At 37.1% G+C, this 26,301-nt stretch overlaps 1 protein-coding gene across 7 annotated transcripts in view; it reads right to left on the reverse strand.

Moving 5' to 3' along the window:
* Positions 1-26,301, reverse strand: part of sbf1 (SET binding factor 1) — a 54,662-nt gene that overhangs the window by 27,481 nt on the left and 880 nt on the right. For 3 of the 7 annotated variants that reach the window (XM_067428503.1, XM_067428506.1, XM_067428502.1), the window contains exons 2-10: positions 9,109-9,194; positions 8,862-8,999; positions 8,439-8,564; positions 6,950-7,060; positions 5,970-6,023; positions 3,715-3,744; positions 2,088-2,193; positions 1,760-1,892; positions 862-970 (exon numbers count right to left, since the gene is read on the reverse strand). In XM_067428503.1, the coding sequence (XP_067284604.1) occupies positions 862-970; positions 1,760-1,892; positions 2,088-2,193; positions 3,715-3,744; positions 5,970-6,023; positions 6,950-7,060; positions 8,439-8,564; positions 8,862-8,999; positions 9,109-9,194 (893 nt within the window). The remainder of the gene's footprint in view (positions 1-861; positions 971-1,759; positions 1,893-2,087; positions 2,194-3,714; positions 3,745-5,969; positions 6,024-6,949; positions 7,061-8,438; positions 8,565-8,861; positions 9,000-9,108; positions 9,195-26,301) is intronic. The other 4 variants (XM_067428508.1, XM_067428507.1, XM_067428505.1 and 1 more) reach the window with 3 other exon arrangements.

Raw genomic sequence — 26,301 nt, forward strand, 5'->3', positions numbered from 1 at the left:
TTAAATGTTTAGAGAAAAACTGTGTATAAATGTAAAAAAAAATGTATTAAATAAATACAAATTTGATTACCACACAAATTAATTACATAAGATAAATAAAAAGTAAATATATAAACAAATAAAAAAATGCATGTAGTATAATGAGGCAAGTAAAAAAAGATAAAATGAAAAAAATATATATACAAATTCTAAAAAATATTTAAGTATATTTATAAAATTAATTTTCACAATATAAATTGGGTTTAAAATTTTAGATTGGGGCCCCTCGCATGAGGATTATCATTTTTGGGGGGTCCATTGCACCTAAAAGATTGAAAACCCCTGAACTAAGCGACTCAAGTTAATTCAAATCAAGCAGGTTTGATTGTTGGGGTGAATACTGTAAAAAACAGCAGGTAATATTTGTTCAACAAGTTAAACTTTGGAAAAATAGGTCTTTTATCACCAAAAATTGAAAGGAAAGTCTGTAAAATGTGAGGGCAAGGAAGCAATCGCACATTATTGCATGGCCTTTGAAATAAATCCATGATAGTTCTGTGTTTATGTTAAATAAACTGTTGAGTAATAACCCCCAAAATGAAGATGCTTATCATCATCATTTAAAAGGGCCAAAACCGAGTTGAGATCCACCGAGATAAACCAATCCAGGTGTACGAGGATTCATGTATTCCACCATCTAATCCCATGTTGTACATGGCATGAAACGTTGTATCATTTTACACGTGATTTAATGTGTTACACAGCTCCATATGTCAGATATCTGATCGAAGCTTATCTAAAAAATCCTGATGTGTGGCGCATTACGCCCTCAGGCTCACGGCACAGGAAATAAAAAAGAGGACAGAAAGAAAAACATCTCACCAGCTCCTGTGTCTCCGAGCGGAAGTGTGAGTTGACTCCGATGATGAAGGGCGTCGGCGTGCTGAGCACCTCCAGCAGCTTTCCCGGTAAGATGGGAACATATGTAAAACTGGAGAGAGTGGGTGAAAAGTCATGGAAGAGGATGAGATGAAGACAAGATTAGGAGGAACAGGGAAAACAAATGAAAAAACAGAGCTGGGTGTTCTCTTTAAGAAAAGAGCCATTTAATCAGAATAAATAAATAAGGGGCTACAGTAGGTTTATATGATTTTTTAAATTATTTATTTTTGATAATCGTAGTATAGTAGTAGTAGTAGTAGTAATAATGATAATAGCAATAACAGAAATTATAAATAAATTAATATTTGTATTATTATTATTACTATTATTAAATTTACAATTCTTATTATATTATCAAAAATCAGCCAGAAATTTCACCTTTTAATTTAAATTAAATGTCTTAAAAATTATTTTAAAAAGAACTATGGTATGAGGGGGAAAACGGATGAAGATGTTCAGAATGTATATTATAAAGCACCTAAAATTTGTATATTGTACGATTATAAATATTATTTTTATGCATTTCAAAATCTGATTATTATTGATAAATATAGAAGTAATAATAAAAATAATAATGATACATATAGAAATAACAGCAATGATAAAAATAAATAATATTATTATTATTTATATTAAATTTGTCAATTGTAAAAATAATAATATTTGATTTTTTTTTTTTTTAACAATGAATCAGCCAGAAATCTCACCCTTTATTTAAATAAAATTTTGTCAAAGCTATTTTTAAAACAACTATGGGAGGGGGGGGGAAATATGGGGATGTTTAGAATTTTGTTCATAAAGCAATCAAATTTGCTGCCAACATATGATCCCTCTTTACCTGTACTTGAGTGGGAACATGATGGCCAGTAACGCTCTGCAGGCGTCCGTTAGACGCTGGTAACTGCTGGAGAGGAACAGGATCTTGTGCTCCGTCAGAGCAGCACAAAACAGACAGAGAACATTCGCAATTCCTGCACATGAGAGAAAAGAGAGAAAGAGAGAGAGAGAGCTTAGCCTAAAAATATCAGTCCCACTTCCACTGTTATTTATTTAACAACACAAGGTGGAGATTACACCGTCCACATCTGACACTTGACACCAACTGTTGCTGTTTTAATGAGGCTGATTTGCTGTTTAGCACCTAAGCCTGCTGCTGATTGGCTTACCGAGCTGTCTGAAAAGCTGGGCCACGCTGCAGCCACTTACAGGCAGGGAGTCGTTTATAGGCGTCTGGATAACCTGCCTGTCGCCCGCACCAAGCGTTATGGTCCTCTGTAGAAACCGAAAGAAGATCAAGAAAACAAAAATAAAGAAGTGGACAAGAGATCGGGAGATGATAAAAGACATATGACAGTGAGCTCATCTTTCAAAGAAGAGCACCACCATCTAAAACCTCAACTACGGCATTATGGAATAGATTAATGTGTGCGGCAGGTTGGTCGTAGAGTGAGCTGAAGACAGGAGGTTATTAAGAAAAGGAAAAAAGAAAAGAAAATCGAAGCCATTCACCATTTATAAACCAGCACCAAAAAAGAAACCATCTATTTCCTGTTATGAATTATTCACATTTACAGGATAAAAAGCAGGGGAAAATTGTGGTTGAATACCAGAAAATCTTAAAAATCACACTTTAAATTTAGTATAAAGGAGTATAAAGTGAATAATACAATGTTTCACGTTCTAAATTATAAAGGTACTGTCATACAACAAAAAGTTTAGTGCAAATACAATGACAAACATCTCTTCAAAAATGACCTGGAAATAATAAGATCATAGCATTCATAAGCTAGATCATAAGCTAGTTGAAAATCAGCCAAGGATATGTTATATATAATTAGTATATACATCCACACAGCCCAACACATACTGCAGTTATGCCCATTTTAGGACTCGTATATCTGATTTTATAAAAGTTAATTTAGGAGGAAGTGAATTGCGTAAGTGTCAAGAAATCAGTCATTTAAGGGCAAATATAACTTCAGGACAGGAAGTAAAGAGGATGCTGTAAAATGACTGTCTGGAGGGGGGGGTCATGTCATCACTTCAAACAGCCAACAGCACACAAAAGCGTTTAACAGCCTCACATTAGAGCATGTGCACGTTACACACCCTCATAAAATTATTGCTGTAACGAAACCTCATGGCAAGACAAATCCACAGAGATAACATATGGAACTGCAAAGAAGCGGAATTAGCATTCATGCATTCATGGTGATTATTTGAGATAACCCAAATCACTGTGTACTTAAAACTCCCATCCAAATGTGGAAATTTTAAGTAAATACAGAAATGCCATGCAATGCATGGTGCCAGTAGGTCAAACTAAAAAACATTTGAATATATGAACATATACAGCGAAAATTAACAGATTAAAATAGGAAACAAAATGCTGAAGTGCTGTCCCTCCATCTCTAAATTCATCCTATTTAATGTGATGATGATGATGATAGATAGATAGATAGATAGATAGATAGATAGATAGATAGATAGATAGATAGATAGATAGATAGATAGATAGATAGATAGATAGATAGATAGATAGATAGATAGATAGATAGATAGATAGATAGATAGATAGATAGATAGATAGATAGATAGATAGATAGATAGATAGATAGATAGATAGATAGATAGATAGAATGGTTAGTCACATATTGGATTAATTTTGATCAGAATTTCTGTGATCTAATTGGTCCCCTGATGTTGGGCGTGTGTTTTAATTGGGGCAAAAAACAAGGCGAAAGCAGAATTGAAAGTGACAGAAAGAGCTGAACGAAATCAAACAGGGCGTACCGAGCTCTCCTCTCTGTCGTCCTGGCCCGGCTAGATTAGCAACCAACAAAAAACACAAACTATTAGACACACTAGAATTGAGAGATATTGCAATACAAAAAAAGAGCAAACAAAAGAACATGAAAAAGGAAATACATGACAAAATGCAACACAAGGTTGTGATGATAAAACACAACTGTGCGGGCACGGGTCACAGGAATTTGCGCATACAGCTGCTGTACCAACAGGTAAAACCTTTACTGAAACAGAAAGTGAGGCCTGGGAAACTCTGACTTGCATAACAGATAAGATATTACATTTGTGACTTCTGGTATGGCCGTATCTGTATAGATTATGTAGCAATTGGGAAACGATAAGACGTGTTTTACCTGGCATTGCAGCCATGAGTCAGGGACAGTAAAACGTCCTCCAGGAAGCCCAAAATAATGGAAACTCTATGGATTCTTAGCACTACTCCAGGAAAAACTGCTCTCTTATACACACACACACAGATTTCTGACCAAGTCACACCTGACTTCCACTGGCTTACCAACACACACAGACACTTGCCAAACGACTTGTCTCTATCACAAAGACATTCATTAAATCCAAGGCAGGCATGTTTGATATTTTACAGATTGTTTTAGCAATCTGTCAGGGTATCTGCATGTTTAAGGCAAGGAAATAGAAGCGTTTTAAAATCCAGAAAGTTAGTAAATCAATGTTAAAATAGTCCTTATAACTATGTATTTTATTATTTAATTTCTATTTTATGAAGCGTCTAGAATACTTTTGTGTGCAAAAAAAAAAAAAAAAAACTTTATTCAACAATTTCTTCACGTCTGGTTCAGAACATTGTTTTGGGTGTGCTCTGGCTCTGCGTGACTGTGCAGATGAACATGGTTCTTCCACATAACTAAAAAAAGAGATTATCATACTGTTCATAAAACATCCACAACTAGGCTTAAGAAATGACCAGTTTAGATGGAAAGGATCTCAGGCTGACTAGCTGAAGATGGTACTGCAGCTATACCCATTAACAGACTGTACTTTCTGGAAAATGAATTCCTGCACAGCGCTACAACAACCATCATGAAATGACATTTCGCAATAGATGCTTCCATAATTTATCACTTCTGCAACATTACAAATGTCCTCCGTTGTTCTCACCGTCTCCAAAAAGTCACACCGATGTTGATTTTTGTTATATGACGAACTCTGTCACATTATCTTTTTGTACCTTTAACCTAGGCCATTCCCACGTGTCAAAGTAGCTGGAGCAACTTTTCTATATTTACGGATATGAATAGACACACACACACACAGGTGGCGTTATGTACGCAATTTCCCATGAAAACCATCCCACTCTGTCTATAATGTGAAATGTGATGGTGTATTAAAATGAGTTACATAGAGTTACTTCAAAGTAATATCAAAATGTACTAATACATAATTAAAACCTGTTATCATTTAACGTACCAGAGCTAAAATGAACTAACAATGAACTGTTGTATTTTTATGAATAAATGAATAAATATGAATTAATACTGTAAAAAATGTATTGTTCAGTGTATTGTTATTTTAAAGTTTGTTAATGCCAACTAACCTTAACTAAGTATCTTATTAAAAAGTGTTACCTTTAAGACAATACTACAAAAAATGATTCTAGCAAGTTAAAGTCTATTTTATAATGGCTATAAAACATGGCTGATTCAATTACAAAATGATTCATAACAATCCATCATCATTTCAAAGGTCAAAGCCCAATGTATATTTTATAATTATTATACACAAAATAACCCCTTTTCAATGCACACCAGATATAAGCAAACCAATGGAAACACCGCACTGAAGCCGAAGTATGTTGTTTGCGTGTTTCTAAGGCTGTCATTCATACACTGCAGTGTGCTTAGACACCATCTGCCACCATCCCAGCCCATATGTTCAATCCACACCAACCAGGCCCAGGATACAAAGACCAGCCCCATAAGCCCCTGTGTGTGCGAGGAAGTGCTTAAGTGTTTATCTGCACACTGTCCCATAAAATAAACAATAAGCAGATGAAAAAAAAGGAAAAAAAGTCACCAAAACAAAGTTGATTAAATGATTTCAGGTGCAAACGATTGCAGCCAAAGTGAATCAGAAAGAAATAAGGCACGTTTTTGATTTGCATGAGCAGCAGTGATTTCGAAATGAATAGCATAGATTGACGATTGATTGTCAGGCAGAATCACAGATGGGTTGATTGGTTGAAGCCGTTCAAAGGCAAATGTTACCTGGAAACAACCCAGTAGCCAGTCAGTTAAACTACAAAGAGGGGGGTCATTTATCTGGAACACAAGGGAATCAAGTTTACACTTGAGGGGAGGGAATCATTTGGTTGTAACACAAAAACCAAAAGTGAACTGGTCACATGTTATAGAAGAACCACTCATATTTATAGCAATAGTTCACTTAAAAATACCCAATTCATATGACTTGCTTTCAAGGAACACAAAAGAAGAAATTGACTAATCTTTTTCCTATAATAAAACTGAAAAGCATTCATTTTTAGAGCTTGACTGCACAAAAACCCATTCTGAAAATAAATTCTTAAATTTAGGATGTTATGACTTTTGGACTGATTAATTAACACCAAATTTATGATATTTTTATAGTGTTTTTGTGTCATTTTAGAGCTTGACACCTCAAACCCATAATGACTTTCATTATATGTAAAGGAGCAGTCAAGATATTTTTCAAAATATCTTATTTTCATGTTTCAGTGAAAAAAATAAGTCGTTGTCAAACAAGGTTTGGAATGACATGAGGATGAGTAAATGACAGAATTTACACTATATAGTGAACTGTTCCTTTAAATATTTAAAAAACCTGATATGGGGTTTAAATAATTTCATTGTTCATTAATGAATTTATTAAGTGAAATATCTTATAAACTAGGATTACTTTTAATATGGTATGTTCATTTTTGTTATCGAGTGCATTAATGTACACAACACAGTATTCAGGGTCATCATCATGAGTCCATCATTCAAAGACAGAATTAAGCCTAGACCATCTGTGGGATCTGTGCAGATCTTTCACACTACCCATGATGCACGGGATTATTTACAAATGTGTCTTTAACCTCTGATCAGAATCCCTCCAGAGAAAAACACTCATTCATCAAGAGAGAACCTGTCTGAGTTGAACTCAAAAAACAGTATATATAGACATCGGTTTTAGATTAAAACATTGGATTGTGCGCATTTCTTACCTGAGAGCCTCCAGCTATAGGAATAATGCAGGTCAGAAGGTTTCCGATCACCGTTTCCATGGGAACGGTGAGGCCATCCACATGAACAGTGTAGATGAGACTCAAGCAGTTCTGAGAATAAAGAGATACGAGTACGTGTAAATATAGGGAAATCTCATAACATCATAAAGCTATTACTAATGTTTTTTTAAGGTTGATACTCATTGAGACAGGAAATTATTAGAGGAGGGAAATGAGATCAGGACACACCATAGGCCGGACTTGAACCTGTATTTCCTGGCTCAACATGATTGGAGTGCATGTGTAAAACACTAGGCCATGGCTCTGACCTCAGGGTTCAACAATTTGGATGTCAGCATGTCACTTGACCAGTCAGGCCACTTCTGTTATTACATCTTACAGGTTTTAATGCACTTGTGCCAAATTAGTTTGTGTGTGTGTGTGTGTGTGTGTGTGTGTGTGTGTGTGTGTGTGTGTGTGTGTGTGTGTGTGTGTGTGTGTGTGTGTGTGTGTGTGTAACACTGCAAATTCTTTGGATTTTAATGTCACCATCACAACATTATCTAGCTGAATGACATATATGAGGTTTTGTCAAGATTGCAAAAATGACTCTGTTAGATGCCCCTGGGTTGCAAAATTAATCTGTAAAATTTTTCTTTTCCTTTTTTTTTCTTATTATGGAAGCTTGTTTCCGCCCAAAAAGAAAAAAAGAAGGTAACTTTTTTATTTCAATCCTGATGTTAGTTTATATTTTGCAATTCTGACTTTATAACTCCTATATCTCACTGAGAAAAAGTCAGAATTGTGAGATATAAACTTGAAATTGTTTTGCAGTTCTAAATGTTTTCTCGCAATTGTGAGTTTATATCTTGCTATTCCAAGACAAAATTCAGAATTGTAGAATATACAAATAATTGGGATATAAACAAATAAATGCAACAAAAAAGTCAATTTTTTTTTAATATATCTTTTCTTTTTTTGTGGCGGAAACAACCGTGCATATTTAATATCTGTTGAGGAGTCAAAATATATAATTTACAGCTAGTACTATTAAATAATTTTCTTAAACATTTATATTAATATAATCGTTTAATTATTTTTGTACAGAATATCGGACAATTATTTATAATAAAATTGTCTATAATTAAAAATTATAGTTATTAAATAAATTATAATTATTATAGTTATAGTTATTATATAAATTATAATTATTTATAATTAAAAAAGTTCAAATCCGGCCTATGGTGTCCTGATCTCATTTCCTTTCTACTACTACTACTAATAATAATAATATCTGGATTTTTCTAACAAAACATTTAAATGTAGAAAAAAACATAAAAATACAGATTTTTTTCTGATATATAAAATATGTTGTTTATTTGTGATTCAGATCAATGAATATGTTAGCAGGACAAGAAAAAAATGCTTTAAAATCCTTGAAGTTGAACCGTAGCGGTCATGTGCAACTTTGTGTGTATGCGTCTCTTACCCTAAAGACCTCTGTGTGGTCCAAACGGGATACGAGGACGAGGCTTTTAGGAGCGTAGAGTTGAGCAGGCTGAAGCACATCTGGACCGTCATCTTCATCTGCCTCACTGGGCTCTCCTTTCTGTAGCTGAACACACACATCCCATAAAACACTCTGAAACAGCACCTGGAATTACCACACTTCAAATCATTTAAAGGGATAGTTCACCCAAAAAAAAATTTTGTTTATCTGCTTACCTCCAGGGCATTCCGTAGAACATTATACATCCATATACAAAAAATCAGTTTCTAAACCAGCATAATCTATTTTCACAGAGCAGTAAATCACCCCACCCATCAGCCCCACTGCATCCTGTTATATAATTTCTGTCTTCCTTTCTCTCTCACATTCCTTGTGTTTATCTGCACGTGCTCAAGCACAAACCTGCGGGTTCTCCACAGACTCCCAGAAGGTGAAGCAAGCGCAATAATGCCGCTCGGAGTTGATGTCTGTGAGGACCGACACAAAGAAAGAGGGAGGCTTTCTCTCTGAATCCAGCTGCCATCCGCTGGGCTGACAGAACTGAAAGAGATGCCACAGACTTTATCAGATCCTATGAAAACACCGCCAGTGGACAAATCTGTGAATTTTGGGATATCATATGCTTTGAGTTTGTTTGCGAAAGGCTTACCAGCTCAAGGCCTTGAGGAAAGGGGTTATCTTCCCAGTCCTTCTCTGGGAAACGCTGGTGAATCCGGCCTTGACCCTCACTACCTCCTACACAAAAAGAAAAAGAAACAAAAGATAAATGGACAAATAGGGCATGAAAGTAGCTCATGTAAAGCTTTGACAATTTGACTTGAAAGAAACCGTGTTTAGCTCATGACACGATAACCCAACAACCCTCTCTGGAAAAAACATAACTTGGCATAATAGGCTGATAATGTGTACTTCCTGACCTCTATAAACAAGAACTTTCTTATGTTTATGCCTTTGTGATTAGTGTTTGTGATAAGTATTGTTATTTAGTTGTTTCAAACTTTTAAAAAAAAGACAATATAAATGTTAAAATATAAAAATGTTAACATGTTGAAATATGTCCACAAATATCTATTTAAAAAAACATTTCAGTTCTGATGGATGAAGCAGGCTGAAATTAAAACCTAAAAAAAGTAAATGGAAAAAGTAAAACAAAAAAACACCAGCATTTTCAAGTATGAAGGCGGCGAAAAGAGTGTGTGCTGTGAATGTCACAACAGTAGAGGAGAAGAGGAGCAGCACCTGTCTGGGGCTTTAAACCGCTAAACAAAACCACGAACATACCCACCATAAGCAGACAATGACTGGGACATCTTCCAAGACTCGAGGTACAAATCAGAAAGCACATTTGCACACACGCAAATTAAATCATCTTGCAGGGCTGGAGGATCCAATGTACAGCGCTGACGGCACTCCAGAAAACCATCACTCAGGAATTCATGTCTCTTTGAACATCTTATCAGATATGTGGAAACCGCGCACACACACACACACGACTGAGCTACAGTAGAAGGTCTGTTGAAAAGCAAGTGTTGTGAGATTGAACACAGGGACTTTGTCAGTTAGAGCACGCTCTTATTGCACAAAGGAATCATGGGATTTGAGCCTGAGTTCATTTAGACAGCTGTCCCTCTTCACCCAGAATAAATGAGTTAGGGACCCAGTCCCTGTGCTGCTGACGGCACGCTGACCAGCAGGACAAGACTTTAAGTGTCAAACTAAAGCATTGTCCAAGAAAAGCCCTCCATTTGAGTAAAGGGCAAAGGTTACGAATGAATACTGTATTTGTCCCGTGCTTTGGACACAGCTCACTTATTTGAAAAATATTCTGGAAAACTTGGAATAATGATGCACGTTTTTTAAATCTTAAAAGCAAACATTTTCATGACTTTTTATAAAATTGTATTAACATTGTATTCCCATTAATTTTCCAAGAAAGTTTGGAAAATATAACCAAATTATTAGAGAAAAATAATGTAATAATGTACATTTCAAATAATGTTAAATGCATTAAAATGTTCAACTTCTCAAATCTTCTTCCAGAAGAAGAAAAATGAGGAAAAATCATTATTATTATTATTATTATTGATTTTATTATTCTTTCTACTGTAAATTAATACTTTTATTAAATTAATAATTTTTAGTTTTATTTTTCTTTATTTTATAATGACCTTTTAAAAAATTGTATTCCAACTACTTTTCCATGGTGTTGCAAATATAATAATAAACTAATGATAAAAAACAAAATAATAACAAAATAAAATAAACATTAAAATTGTAACTTCTCAAACATTCTTCCTGAATACTTTTTAATTAGCAATTTTATTATTATTAAATATATTTTTATCAAATAATGTTGTTTTTCATTTTAAAAGAGCTGAATGCATCACCAAGTTCGTTAACTAGTTAATTTACCCCAACATCTTAAATAATAATAATAATACAATTTTAAAAATCCCTATGAAAGGAAATAGTAAAGCTCATAAACAGAAAATCAGGGACAGAGAGGTGAAGCTGCCTGATTTGTCAGAGGCTGGATTTCCCTCAAACCATCACGTGTGTACAAGCTTAAAAAGGTGACTCACTATAGTAGAGTGAGTGATGTAGTGCACATAGATGATGGTGTTATAATAAACTGAGGTGTAAACGACCACACCCTCCTTACCTTAGCTCGGGCTCAATAAAGAGTGTCATATTTACTCAAGAGCGACCCAGGTGAGCCATAAGCAATGAGGCATTGTGGGAAATTAACTAAAAGTTGTTACGTGCAGTCTGGGTGTCATCAAACAAGTCTGGAGTTGGAATAAGACTTTAACCACTCCCTAAAAAAAAGCCAACCTACTAGCCATTAAAGGTAAGAAAGCAAATATCAAGAGAAACTCAAACACTCATCTCGCAAATGATGCAGAAGACTTGCAAGAAAGAGAATAATAGTAATATTTTTTTTAAAATACAGATCCTACATATTCATGAAGTCAGGAAGTAAGTAAGTCAGGAATTCAGGATGTCATGAAGTCAGGAAGGAAGTAAGGAAGTCAGTAAGTCAGGAAGTAAGTCAGGAAGTCAGGAAGTAAGTCAGGAAGTCAGGAAGTCAGGAAGGAAGTCAGGAAGTCAGGAAGTAAGTCAGGAAGTAAGTAAGTCAGGAAGTAAGTAAGTCAGGAAGTAAGTAATTCAGGAAGTAAGTCAGGAAGTAAGTCAGGAAGTAAGTAAGTAAGTCAGGAAGGAAGTCAGGAAGGAAGTCAAGAAGCAAGTCGAGAAGCAAGTCAGGAAGGACAGACTTTCAGGTTTTCGAGGACCTCTCATCTATTTCCTCATAATATGGACAACATGACAAGAAGGGTGAAACCACTGTTTGGTACAGTTTAAAAGGAAAGACTATAGCTTATGGAAGAAAAAGATGCAATTCTACAGTAGCGCACACAAGGCAAAAAAATGCCAGGAGTGTGTACAAAGTACAGGCACCACAATAGAGCCTATTCACAACACTGTACAATGCCATAATTCGCCTGTTGTGAAAATGATCTTTGGATTGCACTTGCCTGGGTTTCTCCCTTATCTCTCCAGAGATCAGGGCAGATAAAGATCAAGATGGCCGGTGCAGAGTAAATGCACCATCTTCAGGTGATATCCATACACAGTTCTGGCCTGCTGCCAAGGCCCCCTAGGCCGTCACTCTACACTCACCCCCGTTTAGTGAAGCTGACATGTTATTCCCACAGGCTAAGAGTGCAGACTCAGGATTATTTTTGCTTTCTCTTACAAAAGTAACAAAAAATAATCAAGACATGCAGCCAAGAAACTAATTTGAGCCAGAATCAGCGTGCCAACACCAAACTGATATTTGAGGCCTCCAACATGTTGGGAAATCTAAAACTCACTTTCGTTCCCACCCCTCCTACTTTTCCGCTTTCTTAGAATGAGAATGAAAGTGACTAGATGAGTGAAGGAGGAAAAAGAGACGTCCAAGCACAAACAGGCACTGTTCTTGCAGCACTAATTCACTCATGCCGAATTCCAGCATTCCGTGGTGCTCCCAGATAACAGCTGAGTTGGCAAATGAGGCTTGCATTTTCTCAAGAATATTCCTGAGGGGAACAATGTGAAAGACCTTAACAGAAGTTATTAAGGTATAAATGTGCATTTAGCACATTGAAACCCAAGATTTTGCATACATGCACAAGTAGGAGCTCTGGACGAGGCTTTAGACAATTCGGGAGGAGAATTCTGACCTCATTTTTTGACTCAAGGGACAAAACAAAAAGCTTGGAATCAATACAAGCGAGTTGAGAGCAAATCCACAGGCAGCTGGAGTCAATGCAAGTCTGAGAACCTTCTGAAATCCAAAAGAAAAAAATGGGGTCAGAGGGATTTTATGGAGGTTGTACAAGGTTTCTCAATGATCTGTCAATGCAATCCACCTTGACGAGACTACCAAAAACCTTGCACCTGAGATTTTGGCTCATGAATGGGGTCGTATGGTACATGGACGTGGGGAATGTGCTTGGATAATCTCTCAAGACGGATCTGGACATATGAGACTTCAATTAATCTTTCCAAGACAAGGCCTGCTTGTTTAGATGGAAGGCAAAGCTCAGGTGTATGTGATCCAAAAGCTAAATGTGTATTTATCGGAGCACAACGGGAATGACCATTGGGATTTGTTTCCGCAACTTTCGCGTGATTATAGCCACAAAATAGCACTGTGAACTTATTACAGGGACAATCCCCCTGGAGCAACCTGGGGTTAAGTGTCTGACTCAGGGGGGCTCCCGTTTTGTGGCAATTGATCCGCCCCTGTGCTTTAATCACTACACCACACCTTTTAAAGAAGTCTTAAAAGAACTTGAATTCGAAAAAATCTATTTATAGGTGAGAGGTCGAACAAATCAATGGGTCTGAACTATGTAAACTCTGACCCTGGCATACAACTACAGAGCTCTCAAATTTCATTTATGCAATGCAGATATACATGCAATTTTGGCGTAAGATTGACATAGACCCTGAATGATCACATTACAAAGAACTTCTGCTTTACCATGACTCACAAGAGCGTCTGGTTATTAATAGGGAAATTTCACCTGCTCCTTCATGAAGGATCTGAGAGACGCCATGAGTCACATTGACCTGCTAGTCAGACTGAAGCAGGTGAAGTGAAACCGAAGGCAGGTGACAGACTATAGCAGGCACTGCATGACAGAAATCACAAGATTCCTTCAGATTAATCAATGAGGGAGCTGATGCAAGGATGCCACCAATGTAGCACTCATGTATCAATCACAGAGATTACAACTGAAGTATGTGGTTAGGCCATGAGTAATACGGACTTCCTTAACATGCATTCTGAAGCAACTGCGCATGTGCATTACAGGAATTCACTATCACGCTTGTGTAAGAGACAGACATGCAGCGTGGTTGCGACTGTGTGTTAGCGCATGTGGGTGGGGTGGCAAAAACAAGAAGGCTCACAAAGTGAGAAGACCGAGTTGCACTATAAAAGCTCTCAAACGCGAAAAGAATGTATTGTCGTCACCTGGCAATTTTTCTAGAATGAATAACAGTCTGATCTTAAAACCGGTCTCTTTAAAAGTTCAACATGGATTCAAGAGAAAGAATTGGCACCGTATCAAAACCTAGAAAACCGCAGCCTGCTCCTTTGGCCTGCACCCCACGTTGTCAAAACAGTTCCGTCACCATGGCTGCAAAGACCTGAGAGGCCGCAGTTACACATGTCAGAGACTATAGCACAGGCGAGGTGGGTGGACGCAGGAAGTTGTCAACCACCATATATATGAGCGGTTCTCAACTGGTGGGTCTTGACCGAAAAATGTTCAAAGTGGAAAGAACACAGGCTTAAAAATAAGATGAATAAATTAACACGAATAATGAAGGCTATTTAAGCAGTATAACCTGCAAAACTGCAAAGTAAACATTTTATAATCTACTAACATTTAAATATTTGGGGTTGTTTGGATGTTTTTAGATAGATATTCTTTTGCTCACTTAAGCCGCATTTATTTGATTAAAAAATACTATACAAACACAGTGTAAATAATTAATTGGCTTGAGTAGAGTGAACTCAAATTACTTAAATTAATTTAAAATTACTTAACTTTACTATAACTCTTATGAGTATTTAGAACTTTCTTTTTCTTTTGAGTTCTCAATAGGGCTGTCAACGAATATTCTAATCTAAATTCGAATATATATTCGAATAGTTTTTAAAAAACGAATTTCGAAGGAGAAAATTAATATTCGAATTAAAAAAAAAATTTAAAAAAAAAAAAAAAAAACCCGCCGCGGTAGTAGAGGCGTGGCTGTCTGCTTTGCGAGTGAGCGCGCCATTGGGGTTCAGGGACAGGTCACAGGAGTCGCACTGTCACTGCTGAAAGTGGACGCGTCTTGCAGGGAAGATGGCAGAAAGTGCAGAGCCCAACTCGACCGCAGCAGAGAAAGAGATTTTAACTTCCTAATCTAAAAAGCCATGTCTGGAAGTACGTTGGATTTTGTTCGGTAGGAGGTAAAATTGTTGAGCCGCGAGATAGTTATATGCAAGCTATGTAAGATACAGTTAGCATGTCATGCCTCATTTTATTTAACATTAAACAGAAACATTAAAAAAAGTGTAGGCTACTGTACTGACTGAAGAGATATAAAGGATAAATGCACTGCTTTACCATGTCAATGAAAAGGTCCATGTTTAGAACAGCTGAGCTAGCTCGGAGAGCTCAATATGCTGTAAGTTAATATTGCAGTTAATATTAATAATATTAGTTTCAATCACTGAATGAAGCCTGCTATATTTGGGACAAGAGTCGCGAGTCTCGCGACCTTAAATTGCTTGCACAAAACTCTTGATCAGCACTCGATCAGAGAGAGAGAGAGGTCTGCACTCTGCGGTCTTGGCCATTAGTTAATTTATATATAATTATATATAATAATAATTTATAATAACAATCTACTTGTTTTTGTTTAAGTAATACGTTGTCAAATATGTATAAACTTAAATAGACAAACTATACAAGTAGTTAATGTCTCTTTGTATTAATTTGTCTTGTTATTGACGTAATGTGCGTTATTGACAAAATGCGCGCCCAGATGTTCGAATATTCGAATGACATTTTTGAGCAATTTTGACAGCCCTAGTTCTCAAACTGACACATTTTAAGTAATCTGAATAGTTTCATTGTTTTGAGTTTTATGAACTTGTTTCTTTTAACTTAGGCTGAATCCGAAATCCCCCCCATTCACTATTCCCTGCATTAGTTCACTAATATATTTCACTTGAAGGAAGGCTTGCTACGATAGTCGGTGTTCCCGTTGTTACCGTTGCTCAGGCTCAACACTGGTCACATCATGTGCACACCGTGACACCGCCCCCACTGTCGTTTTGATTTTTTATAGTAATAAAGTCATTTAGTTCAGTTGGAGAACAGACAGTACAAATAAAAACTGAACGTGTCTGCTTGATAAACCATGATCCGAATGAGTGTCGCAGCACAAACGCAGCAGGAGTCAGATCTCCAGCTGACAGACAAGATGATCGCAGAAGATTTGGTTTCAAAGTGAAATGCAAACACGCCTATTTAAGTGAGTTTGTCATTGTGTGTTCTTGTGTTTTTCATTAAAAATAATAGGCTAATGAACCCACAGTTCAAGCAACCCGCCCCCAAATCAGCGCTAATTCTTAACTGAAACTAAAATCTGCTTGGCCACACAGAGCGCACATTTGATGATGAGCTGTCATTCATGGTGTATGAACACTGGCGCGTTTTCATTACAAGCATATGGAAGCTTAACTTTCATAGGAATTCACCACTCGCTTTGCTCCGCTCCGTTATTAATGCCAGAGCGGCTGTGTGCATGTTCCTTTTGGTTGGATAGAATTAGTGATTTAAAAGCCCAGTCGGTGATACTGGTATTACCGGTGTTGTCACACGTTGATTAACCAGTGGGAAAATTTCCACACCGTCACATCCCTACTTGAAGGAATGAATGAAAACGAGTGCGTGAAGTCGGACAGCCGTTGAGTGTACATCGCCTATACACTTTTTATTACGGTGCAATGTGGGATTGAATAAGTGCACTCAAACATGTCCATTTTGGTTTCAGACACCACTAAAAATGGCTGTCCCCTTAAATAATGCCCTATTTAAGGGTGTAGGGGGCGATTTCAAATTCAGCCTTAGACTTACTTAAATTTACCTGGGCTAAAACTGATCTCTATTTCCCAGCATGCTTTTGCCATGAGACTCAAAAGGGACAGTAAATGCTAAAATTGAGTGTTATATAATGTTTTTGGTGCAAGATTAATTTTAAGTGGGAGATTCAGTAGTGGTTAATGTTTTGTTATGCTACTTAAGAAGAGTTTCTGTTATGTTGGGTTTTTTGGGGGTTGGCACCATGGCCATATATGTTAATTGTATAATATTGCTGTCCTCATTTATCTATGCTATGCTAATGCTACCAAAGCATTGTGTTTAGCAGGGGGGCATTTATTGAATTAGTTAGTTAACGATAGTCAAGTTTCCACTACAAAAATAACAAAAGTTAACTAAACTAAAAAAAAATTTTTTTTAGTTAAATGTATGAATTGGCTTTCTCAAATATTTAAAGTTCAGAGGAATTCAAATGTTTGATTACAAAATAAAAACCTCGTACTTCAACCAGTTGCCTCATTTTATTTTTGGCAACTTATTCGGCTTTACAGTGCAGTGAAGTTTTATATATATAAATATATGTATAAATATATATATAACCGCAGGGCGCAGGCCATTGCATAGAATACAGAGGACTACCTCGATTTCACACATTGCTGACATCATGCTATTATATATATAAAAAGTATGCATGTTTTTAAATCTAGTAATGACTGTAAAGGTTAAGTTTAACTGCTATTTATTTTTTTATTTAGACAAAATATCAGAATATTATTTCTAGTTATCAGCCAAAAGAAAATATATTCATTATTGGCTTGTTCACATCAGCCAGATTTTTAATAAACCATCTTTAATAAACACAAATGCTATTTCTAATGCAATTATTAACCGCTAGCAAGTAAATGGCTTAATGCACCTCAAACAAAATCAGACACAAACTCTTGGCCTTGGTCATTCTGGGTGGACTTGCATTGAGGGAATTGCATTTGCCAAAATCTGCTCTTGTTCAGGGATACTGTGAGCGCAGTTTTCTTTTCTTTCTGTGCAGAAAAGCTCTTCAACAAACTCACATCCTTCCTGCACGCCAGCAAACACCCGTCCCACAACCGCATTCAGCCCTGGCTGCTTTTTCAATAGAGGAAATACTCAAAGCCTCAAGAAGATTTCCACACTTTTTTTGAGAGAGAGACCATTCAGAGCAATAGTTTTAAAAAACACAAACAATACCTATTACTTCCAGAAATATAATGTGGCTTAAAAATCATAAACACAGTTTTTTGAACCTCAACAATTTTGAATCGTTTGCTCAGCCACAATGACGTCAGCAATGTGTGAAACCGAGGTGCCCCTCTGTATTCTATGCAATGGCCTGCGGTTTTGATATTTTAGGTCGTGCGCTTTGGTTTTCAGTGGACAAGTATACTGGTCTTTCCAAAAACTCTTAAAGAGCTTATGGGCTTCTAAGACAAACTACTGTCACAGCATGAGACATAAATCGAGTTTTAGTTAGATTACAGATAAACACTCTTACACACACTGGCACAAAGGCCTTAACTGCTGCATTAAAAAAGGATTAGGGCTGGGCGAGAAACATTGCAATGATTTTAATGAGCTTTTTATTTGGGCGTTAATTTCTAAATGGCCACAGTATAGTTCCGTGCCCCCCTCATTGTTATGCCACAGATTATGAGAAAATTAAAGGTATAATATGTAAGATTTTTGGATTAAAATATCCAAACAACCACTAGAACAGTGTTATATATTTTGTTGACTTGTGTACTTACATTATCCTATATGTTTCCAAGAATTTTTAAAACCAGAGAAAAAAACAATTTAATCCAGGACACCGACCATGTCCGTGTGTCCCCTATTAGTGACATCATACCCGCGTTACCCTCGATTTACTGTTTTAATTTGTAGAAACCATGGAAACAACAAATACGCTTTTATATATAATGTGTTTTATTAGATTGGTGTCTAACTGTTTGGGTACATTCATCGACAGAATAATCAATTATTGTTATAGAGCTCAACACAGTCTTATTATTTAAATCCATTTTTTTTAAGCTACTTATTGTGCCTAAACAGTCAAATACACACAAAATAATGACAAAGTGATTGATGGCAAGTATTCCCGTGAACACAGTCAGTTGTGTTTTAAGTGAACATAAACAGCTAAGAAAGAAAACACGTGTAACAGTATAATAGATCCGTGTGTCGGGTTTTAAAGTGACAGCAGCCTAATAATCAGATAATATTAAGAATATGGCAGTTTTTCCCCATGGTATCGATGTCAAAACTGTGGCCAGTGAAAATGCCTATAATGAAGTCTAGTGACTACTTCACAAGAACAGCTATTTGGTCAAAATGATAGATGAATAAAGAAATAACATTTAAATAAAAAATATTTTAAATACCATCAAATGCTAATAAATATTGAGAATTTCTATTAGCCAAGCCCTGACAAGGATATGCACGTTTTACAACTATCTCTCTTCATGACACTAGATAAACATAGATACTCTTTCTCTCATACACACATTAATATATTTAAATAACCTCTGGCTAATATCTACTAGAAGATAAGCAGGTACGTTTTTTAAGTGCCTTGAAACCTAGTTGCATCAATAAACAAACATTGCAAAGGACTAAAGCTCAGAGTGTGACTGATATCCTACGTGAACCGCGAAAAGCAAACTAAAAGAACGCACTTGGACTCCTTTTGCTTGCATAATGCTGACGTCATTGGATAGGCATTCCACCTCAGCAGGAATTCCAAGCCTTCTGACAAGGTTTGGAAATCATATGGAAAGCAGTAATGAAATTAGCTTAGGGATAGTCAATGTTCCTCCGACAAGGCAATGAAAGAGGCAGCCAGAAGACATGAGACAGTGACTGGTGTTTAGATTGAGGAAAGAGATTATTAGCACTCTAATACAAGTAGAAAAATCACCAACAGTTATAGCATATAAGAGTAGAAGTTTGACGTCTCACTATCCTCCCACAAGGCTACAACACAGCAAAACATTGCATGAGAAAGCATCTATGGCATGCTATCAATTAGGACAGGAAGCTATTTGAACTCACCAGTCAGTTTTTGAAAAGTAAAATTTGCACTTAGAATAAATGTCTATGGAGCAAGGTATTGCATAATACAGACGGTGTTTCAACAGTTTACCCACTAAACATTTTCAGACAAGTGTGACAATGCAAAGTTACATTGCATTTTTCAACTCGTCTTGACTGCATACTTCACATTTCTGCTTTGAAACGTCTTGCCCCAGACTTCCAATGTAAGTGCATGGCATTTTCAACTGACAGCAGGACACAAATGATATTAATAAAAACATTCAAGATTAAACAAAGTCTTTTTTGATACTGACATTGGCGTTGTCTATATGTGAGGCTTAAAGCTTCTCATGCTTTTAACCCAACACTCAAGAGTACTGTCTCTCTTGCTGTATAAATGATTCATGTCTACGTTAGATGACTCAGAAATGTGTAATAATGGCAAAGCAATAACAACTGACTCAAAAATAGAAAACAAAATTAACACTAGCCCAGCGTTATAAATAAAAGGTTTGAAGAAACTGACTTTGGCAAGCAAATAAATCAGTGGATTAAAAGAAACTGGATGGATGGATGGATGGATGGATGGATGGATGGATGGATGGATGGATGGATGGATGGATGGATGGATGGATGGATGGATGGATGGATGGATGGATGGATGGATGGATGGATGGATGGATGGATGGATGGGTGGGTGGACGGATGGATGGATGGACGGATGGATGGATGGATGGGAATTATAGCCTGTAAATTGATGCACCAAAACAGCCTCTGTCTGGAGAAGGGAAACCCCCCAAAACAGACCCTGAAAATCACAGGAAGAGCTAACCACAGAGCATTAAGCCACACTCACACCAAGCTAACAATCAGATCAGTCTTTTTTTGCAAACAGGTACTTTTTTATTTTCATCTATGGACCAATCGGGTCAACATTAAAACAGAAAGAGCACCAGAATATAATTTACTCCTCCGTGTCTCTATCCCAACAGCCACAATGCTAAAGACCCCTAAATATAATCCAGTAGGTCAGCATTGAAAAAAAAAAAGAGGATTTATAAGAATTACTTCCCGCAACCCCATGGGCATGTGAAGAATAAGCTCTTCAGTCTCCACCCGAGGGGTTTGGGAGGAGGAATGGGCCGCATTCTCAAAATACCAGGGAAGACCATGAAAGGTTTGCGGCCACGGAGAGCTCACTCCCCCTTCCCGCCCTGACCTCCGCGTCCCTCCAATAGAGACTGCTCATTGACCCACAAGACCTCTGGATATGAAGCATAAAAACAGTTATTAACTAGTCACTGCAGACCACGTCCCATTACCAGATCTAATTATATTGCATGTGCGAGTAAAAAGAAAAATCCAAAATTGAACAGTAAGGATTTTTCACATTTTCACTTGTCCTGCCATAATTTTATTTAAAAAATTGACAATTTAAAATAATTGTATTCTATTTTTATTTAATTACATTTTTATTTAATTAGTTTTCAGCATCATTACTCCAGTCTTCAGTGTCAGATGATCCATCAGAAATCATTCTAATATGCTGATTTGCTAGCCTGGTCCTACCAGACTCTTTTACATTTCATTTGTACAGAGTCTGGCCACTCTCCATTGACAAGCGTTAACTTTCTTGAAGGCGGGTACTCTGCTAAAGTTTAAAACTATTGGATCTGCCCAGAGCCACTCGAGATCTGCCATAACCAATTGTTAACGTTAGTTTGACGTATATCAAACGTATCATATATAAGCGCACAACATCAACATCATCTGTTCAATCAACGTCCATTCAGAATGTACCGCAATGTACCGAGTGCTGAAGAAAAACTAAAATCGGAAGTACGTAGAAGGGTGGAGCCAGGCTACTTATTTCTTATTATATTGTAAACCCGCTGTGCTTCTTAAAATTTTTGTTGGAAATTGATACATATTTTGTAGGATACTGAAGGATATGGATGCGAATAGAAGAATATGAATAGAAAGTTCAACAGAAAAGGATTTATTTGAAATAGAATTTTTTTTGTAACATGTCTTTGATACTTTAGACGAAGTTAATGCTCCCACAACAACACCAATTAAAAAGCATACTTTCAACCCATTCGAATGAACGCTTCCAATACGATCACAAGTGACAATTTCGACACGTTCTACGTTTCCGTTCAATGCGTCACACCAAGGCAAATGTTTGGGTTTGCAAGGCATAAAAAGCGCATGTACAAGACCAACGAATATAAGATGACAATGCAGTACTGGCCAAAAGAGGCACGTGATTTTCTATCGCACAGGCCCTGGACAGCAGCCTAACACTGTATCATGTGAGTTCACCACATTCATAATGAAACTTAACAACTAGGAGTTTCAAATGTATTTATTTGATATTGTCTACACAGTGCATTACTGTACATATGCATGCGTACAATCAAATGCATAAAGTTTAAACCCTTTTAAAGACAAAAAGAGATGGAAAGAGTGTGTGTGTGTGTGTGTGTGTGTGTGTGTGTGTCTCAGAATGAGGGCAATCTCCATTGCCCTTTAGCCCCTCGGCTGCCACATGAATGAGAAGTATTCATCCACCAGCTGGCCGTCAGAGCTTTGCGGCCATACGCTGCAGGCATGGGGACCGGGCTTCTGTAGCCACGGCCCTAGCGACCCTTTCCTCGGCACAGAGCCGTTTATAGTCAAGCCAAATGACCAGAATTGGGGAGTCATGGTAACACAGAGCGGCCGGCGTATCACGCCATGGCCCCCTTCTGCCTTATTCTTCCTCATGAATAAGAATCTGTACTCCACTGGTGAATATTTCTAGACGTCCGGCTGAGTCAGTGAGTTTATCCAAGGCAGACAGAGAGCAGATCTGTTAAAGGTGGGCCACTGTTTGGTACGCCACCCCTTTTGACCAACTTTTTTTTTGTTTTACACTTTGGCATGTTTCTATTTATACATGTTACTATGAAACGAATTAGCTTGAATGAACTTTTATGATTATTTAGAACTTTCTTTTGAGTTCTCAAACTGACACATTTTAGGTTATCTAAATTGTTTCTTTGTTTTGAGTTTTATGAACTTATTTATTTGAATTTAGACAAACTTAAATTTAACTGGGCTGGGATTTCTATTTCCCAGCATGCTTTGCTATGGCACTCAAAAGGGACAATAAATGCCAAAATGAAGTGTTGTATTATGTTTTTTTGTGTGTGTGTGTGTGTGTATGTGTGTGTGTGTGGGTTTGCGTGTGTAAAATTAACGTTTAGTTAAGTGGGAGATAACATAAATGAGGGAACTAAGTTTTACCAACTTATTCAGGTTTTCAGAGCAAGAATGTAGGGCAGAATTTAATTATATAAATTGGGAAATGATTGGATGGTTGAGGTTTGCTATTGCTCAATCTCATGTGAGCGACAGGTTTCCCAGCCCTTTCGCCAGTAAACATGTCATCAGAGAAGAGATGTCGCAGCAAGCGGAAAGTTATTTTGATTAAAAAACAAGTGCATATGATTAAAAAAATATATGTTCATGGATAAATAATTTATAATAAATGCTGTAGTATCCCAAATAAAGTAAGTTCTATGTGTTATATTCGCTAAAAACTAGCATACTACACTGGGCTTTGCTGTATGTTTTTAATTCACCAAACAGAACTGGATCATCCACCACTTCATTTGATTAAAGACATTTTTTAAACTTGGGTCACCTAGCAACCACATACAAATGCATTAAAAACCACTCAGAACACCTTAGAAACTGCAGCACAGTACCCTGGCAACCAATCACAATAATATTGTATCAGCAAAATGTGCATCTTTAACTAAATATAGTCATCTGAACAATCAGTCAGTAACTACATTTATTTAAGTCTCTAAGATAATTAAGCTGTATGTGCTTGATTCGCTCAATTGAATCGAGTCATTCGTCCTGGAATCGTAATTAACTAGTTTTGATTCAAGTGTTTTGATTCAAGAACATCCACTCAAAACACCCTTGCTTTGAGGAAACACTTTTTTTTTAAAGTGTAAAAAAAATGTTGCATAGAATTCTTATAGATGACTGGTTATAAGTTAATAATGTCACTCTGCAGGCAAGCATTTTAACATTCTCAACAGCACGCAGGGGTTAAACAAGAAAACAGACTGGCAGAGACAACTCTCACAATGAGTGTGCAACAGAACAAACGCTCTCCTCTTTTGTTTAGGGCCTCTCTGTTTTGAGCCGGGCTCCTCCCAAGAAAAAGCGACAAGAGAGAGCAAGAGAAAGAGGGCAGTGAGAGGAGGGGTTTATGCCGAACCCCAAAATACATTTCCATGGATGTCCACTTTTAGTGAAGCCCACCCCAAACTCTGGACCTCCATTTTCTCACTCTGCACTGCAGACCGAGGACTCTCACACAATCTGGATTCCCACTCAATCATGTCTTCTCCCTAGAGCCTTGACTCCCATTTCCTGTTTTTTAAACAGAAAGCCCCTCATCCAGAGAATCCTATTCACCGCCGTTCTCCTCGCAGGGCCTGAAAATCGAGCGGACAAGTGGCGTTGCGCAGTTTCACAACAGACGCTGGGCGACTCCACCCTGACAGCTCAATGCCCTCCAATGATACAGTCATGCTGGCTCAAGAATGGTGATTTAGCAATGGAAGAAACTTGGCACAGTGGGATATATGACTGATGGAGACTAAGTCAAAGGGCCCGAGACGGGGATATGGCCCCTGGGTCAGTTGGACGTGTTCTGCACTGGTAAACAAAACACTGAGCGAAGTTATCTCATTTAAGAGCGTCAGCCCTCTGGGTGTTAAGTAGGCACCACTTCAACGGCACTTCATAAAAATCCCTTGAAACATGTCCAGGTTCACATTTAACTACATAGTACAAAGAGACATGTGTCAGACAGATAGACATAAATATAACAGGACTACTTCCTTAAATGGATAGTTCCACCAAAATTCACTCCAAACCAAACCTGTATGACTTTCTTTTTTCTGCAAAACCCAAAAAGATGATATCTTGAAAAATTAACTTTGAATACAATGAAAATCAATGGGGTTGGCTTGGACCCTATTGACTTGAATTGCATGGACCAAACAAATATTTACATTTCTAAAATATCTTCTTTGGGTTCTGCAGAAGTGCAACATGTTCTGTCATACATGTTGAGAGTGATTTTGTGGTGAAAAATCCATGTAAGCTTTTTGACACTTTCTATATGGGTACAACAAACAAAAGACAGGTGGTTATAAGAAAGAAGAAAAAAAAACAAGATCAGGAGATATATGCAAGCAAGATTCAAACTCAAATTTTCCTCATAAGCACCAAGGCTCAACATGGCTGAACATGTCTGCTTTTACATATTTAAAAAAAAACGTAACTTGTGAGACAGATGTCAAGGGACGGAAAAAATAGCAACACTTTCACTCGCCGAGATCTCACAGCATTATAAATGTCACGGGTTTGCCAAACAGCTCAATCAGGACCTGCTGATTTAGTTTGCTATGTTGCATTGCATGCTACAACATGAATGATTGTGTTGTACTTTAAATGTTATTTTTAGCATTTCATGTTGTTATTCTTGGATATCAATGGACATAAAAAGAGCAAATTCCTGTCTTCATGAGAGCTCACGAGAGTTTTTTTTTCTTCTCCACACACCTTTATTGTAACGTGAAGGTCTGCCTACCAGATGCTGAAACGCAGCAGAAGGCTAGAAACAGGAAAGGAAGACATTCTGCAGAGCATGCAGCCTTTCAACATCCTGCCAGACTACGTGTACGGCCACATATAAAAAGCTGCATCTCACGGGTAACAAAAACCAAAGGCCTATCTGCGCTGAACAACTCTTGAAGCGGACCACTGCACACAGCATGCAATTTATGCATATTCATCTCAAAAGTCCCAGATATTGTCCATATAAAGGGGACTCGCCGCGTTTTTTAGTGTGCGCCTCATAAATAAGGAATAAGACACGCACAGAGGCAGCTCTCTAAATAAAGGTTGGTCTGATGCGAGTTTCCAGCAACGTGCTTTCTTCAGATGAGGGTTGGTAAATTATGCATGCTCATCGGGACCATTATATGGCACGAATCTAGGCCACTAACCAAAACACTCAACCTCCCGATAACAAAACACACTAAAGACAGAAGGTTTTACAGATACTCAAAGCTCTCTACATTCATTCAAATAAAAATAAGTATACTTTAAATGTAGAACTTTCTTTTTTCTGAGGAACCCAACGAAGATATTTTGAAAAACTCATGTTGTTTCAAAAGTTAGCACAAAAAAAAATGCAAAACGTCCTGATAACTCTTGACAATGAATTGTGACTGAAGATGTCATGTCATGTGGTGAAAGGTGCAAAAAAAATATATTTGGGTCGTTTCCTCACACAAAGTTATCGTATAACTTATCACAATATGGCCCGCAGATAATGTAGACCACATTTAAGATGCTTTTATAGTGAGTTTACTTGTTGTTGGATGCTTGGCATTTTAAAGGCCATAGCATTATCCAACCTAGACACTCTTTTAAGTCTCCTTTTGCATTTTGCAAGTTTAGAAAGATTTTCAACTTATGAGGAACTACCACTCCATTAATAATGCAGAATCGTGCAGGCTGAAACAGTGCTATGGCAAAAA

Source organism: Pseudorasbora parva, chromosome 20, assembly GCF_024679245.1.
Source record: "Pseudorasbora parva isolate DD20220531a chromosome 20, ASM2467924v1, whole genome shotgun sequence".
Lineage (NCBI taxonomy): Eukaryota > Metazoa > Chordata > Actinopteri > Cypriniformes > Gobionidae > Pseudorasbora > Pseudorasbora parva.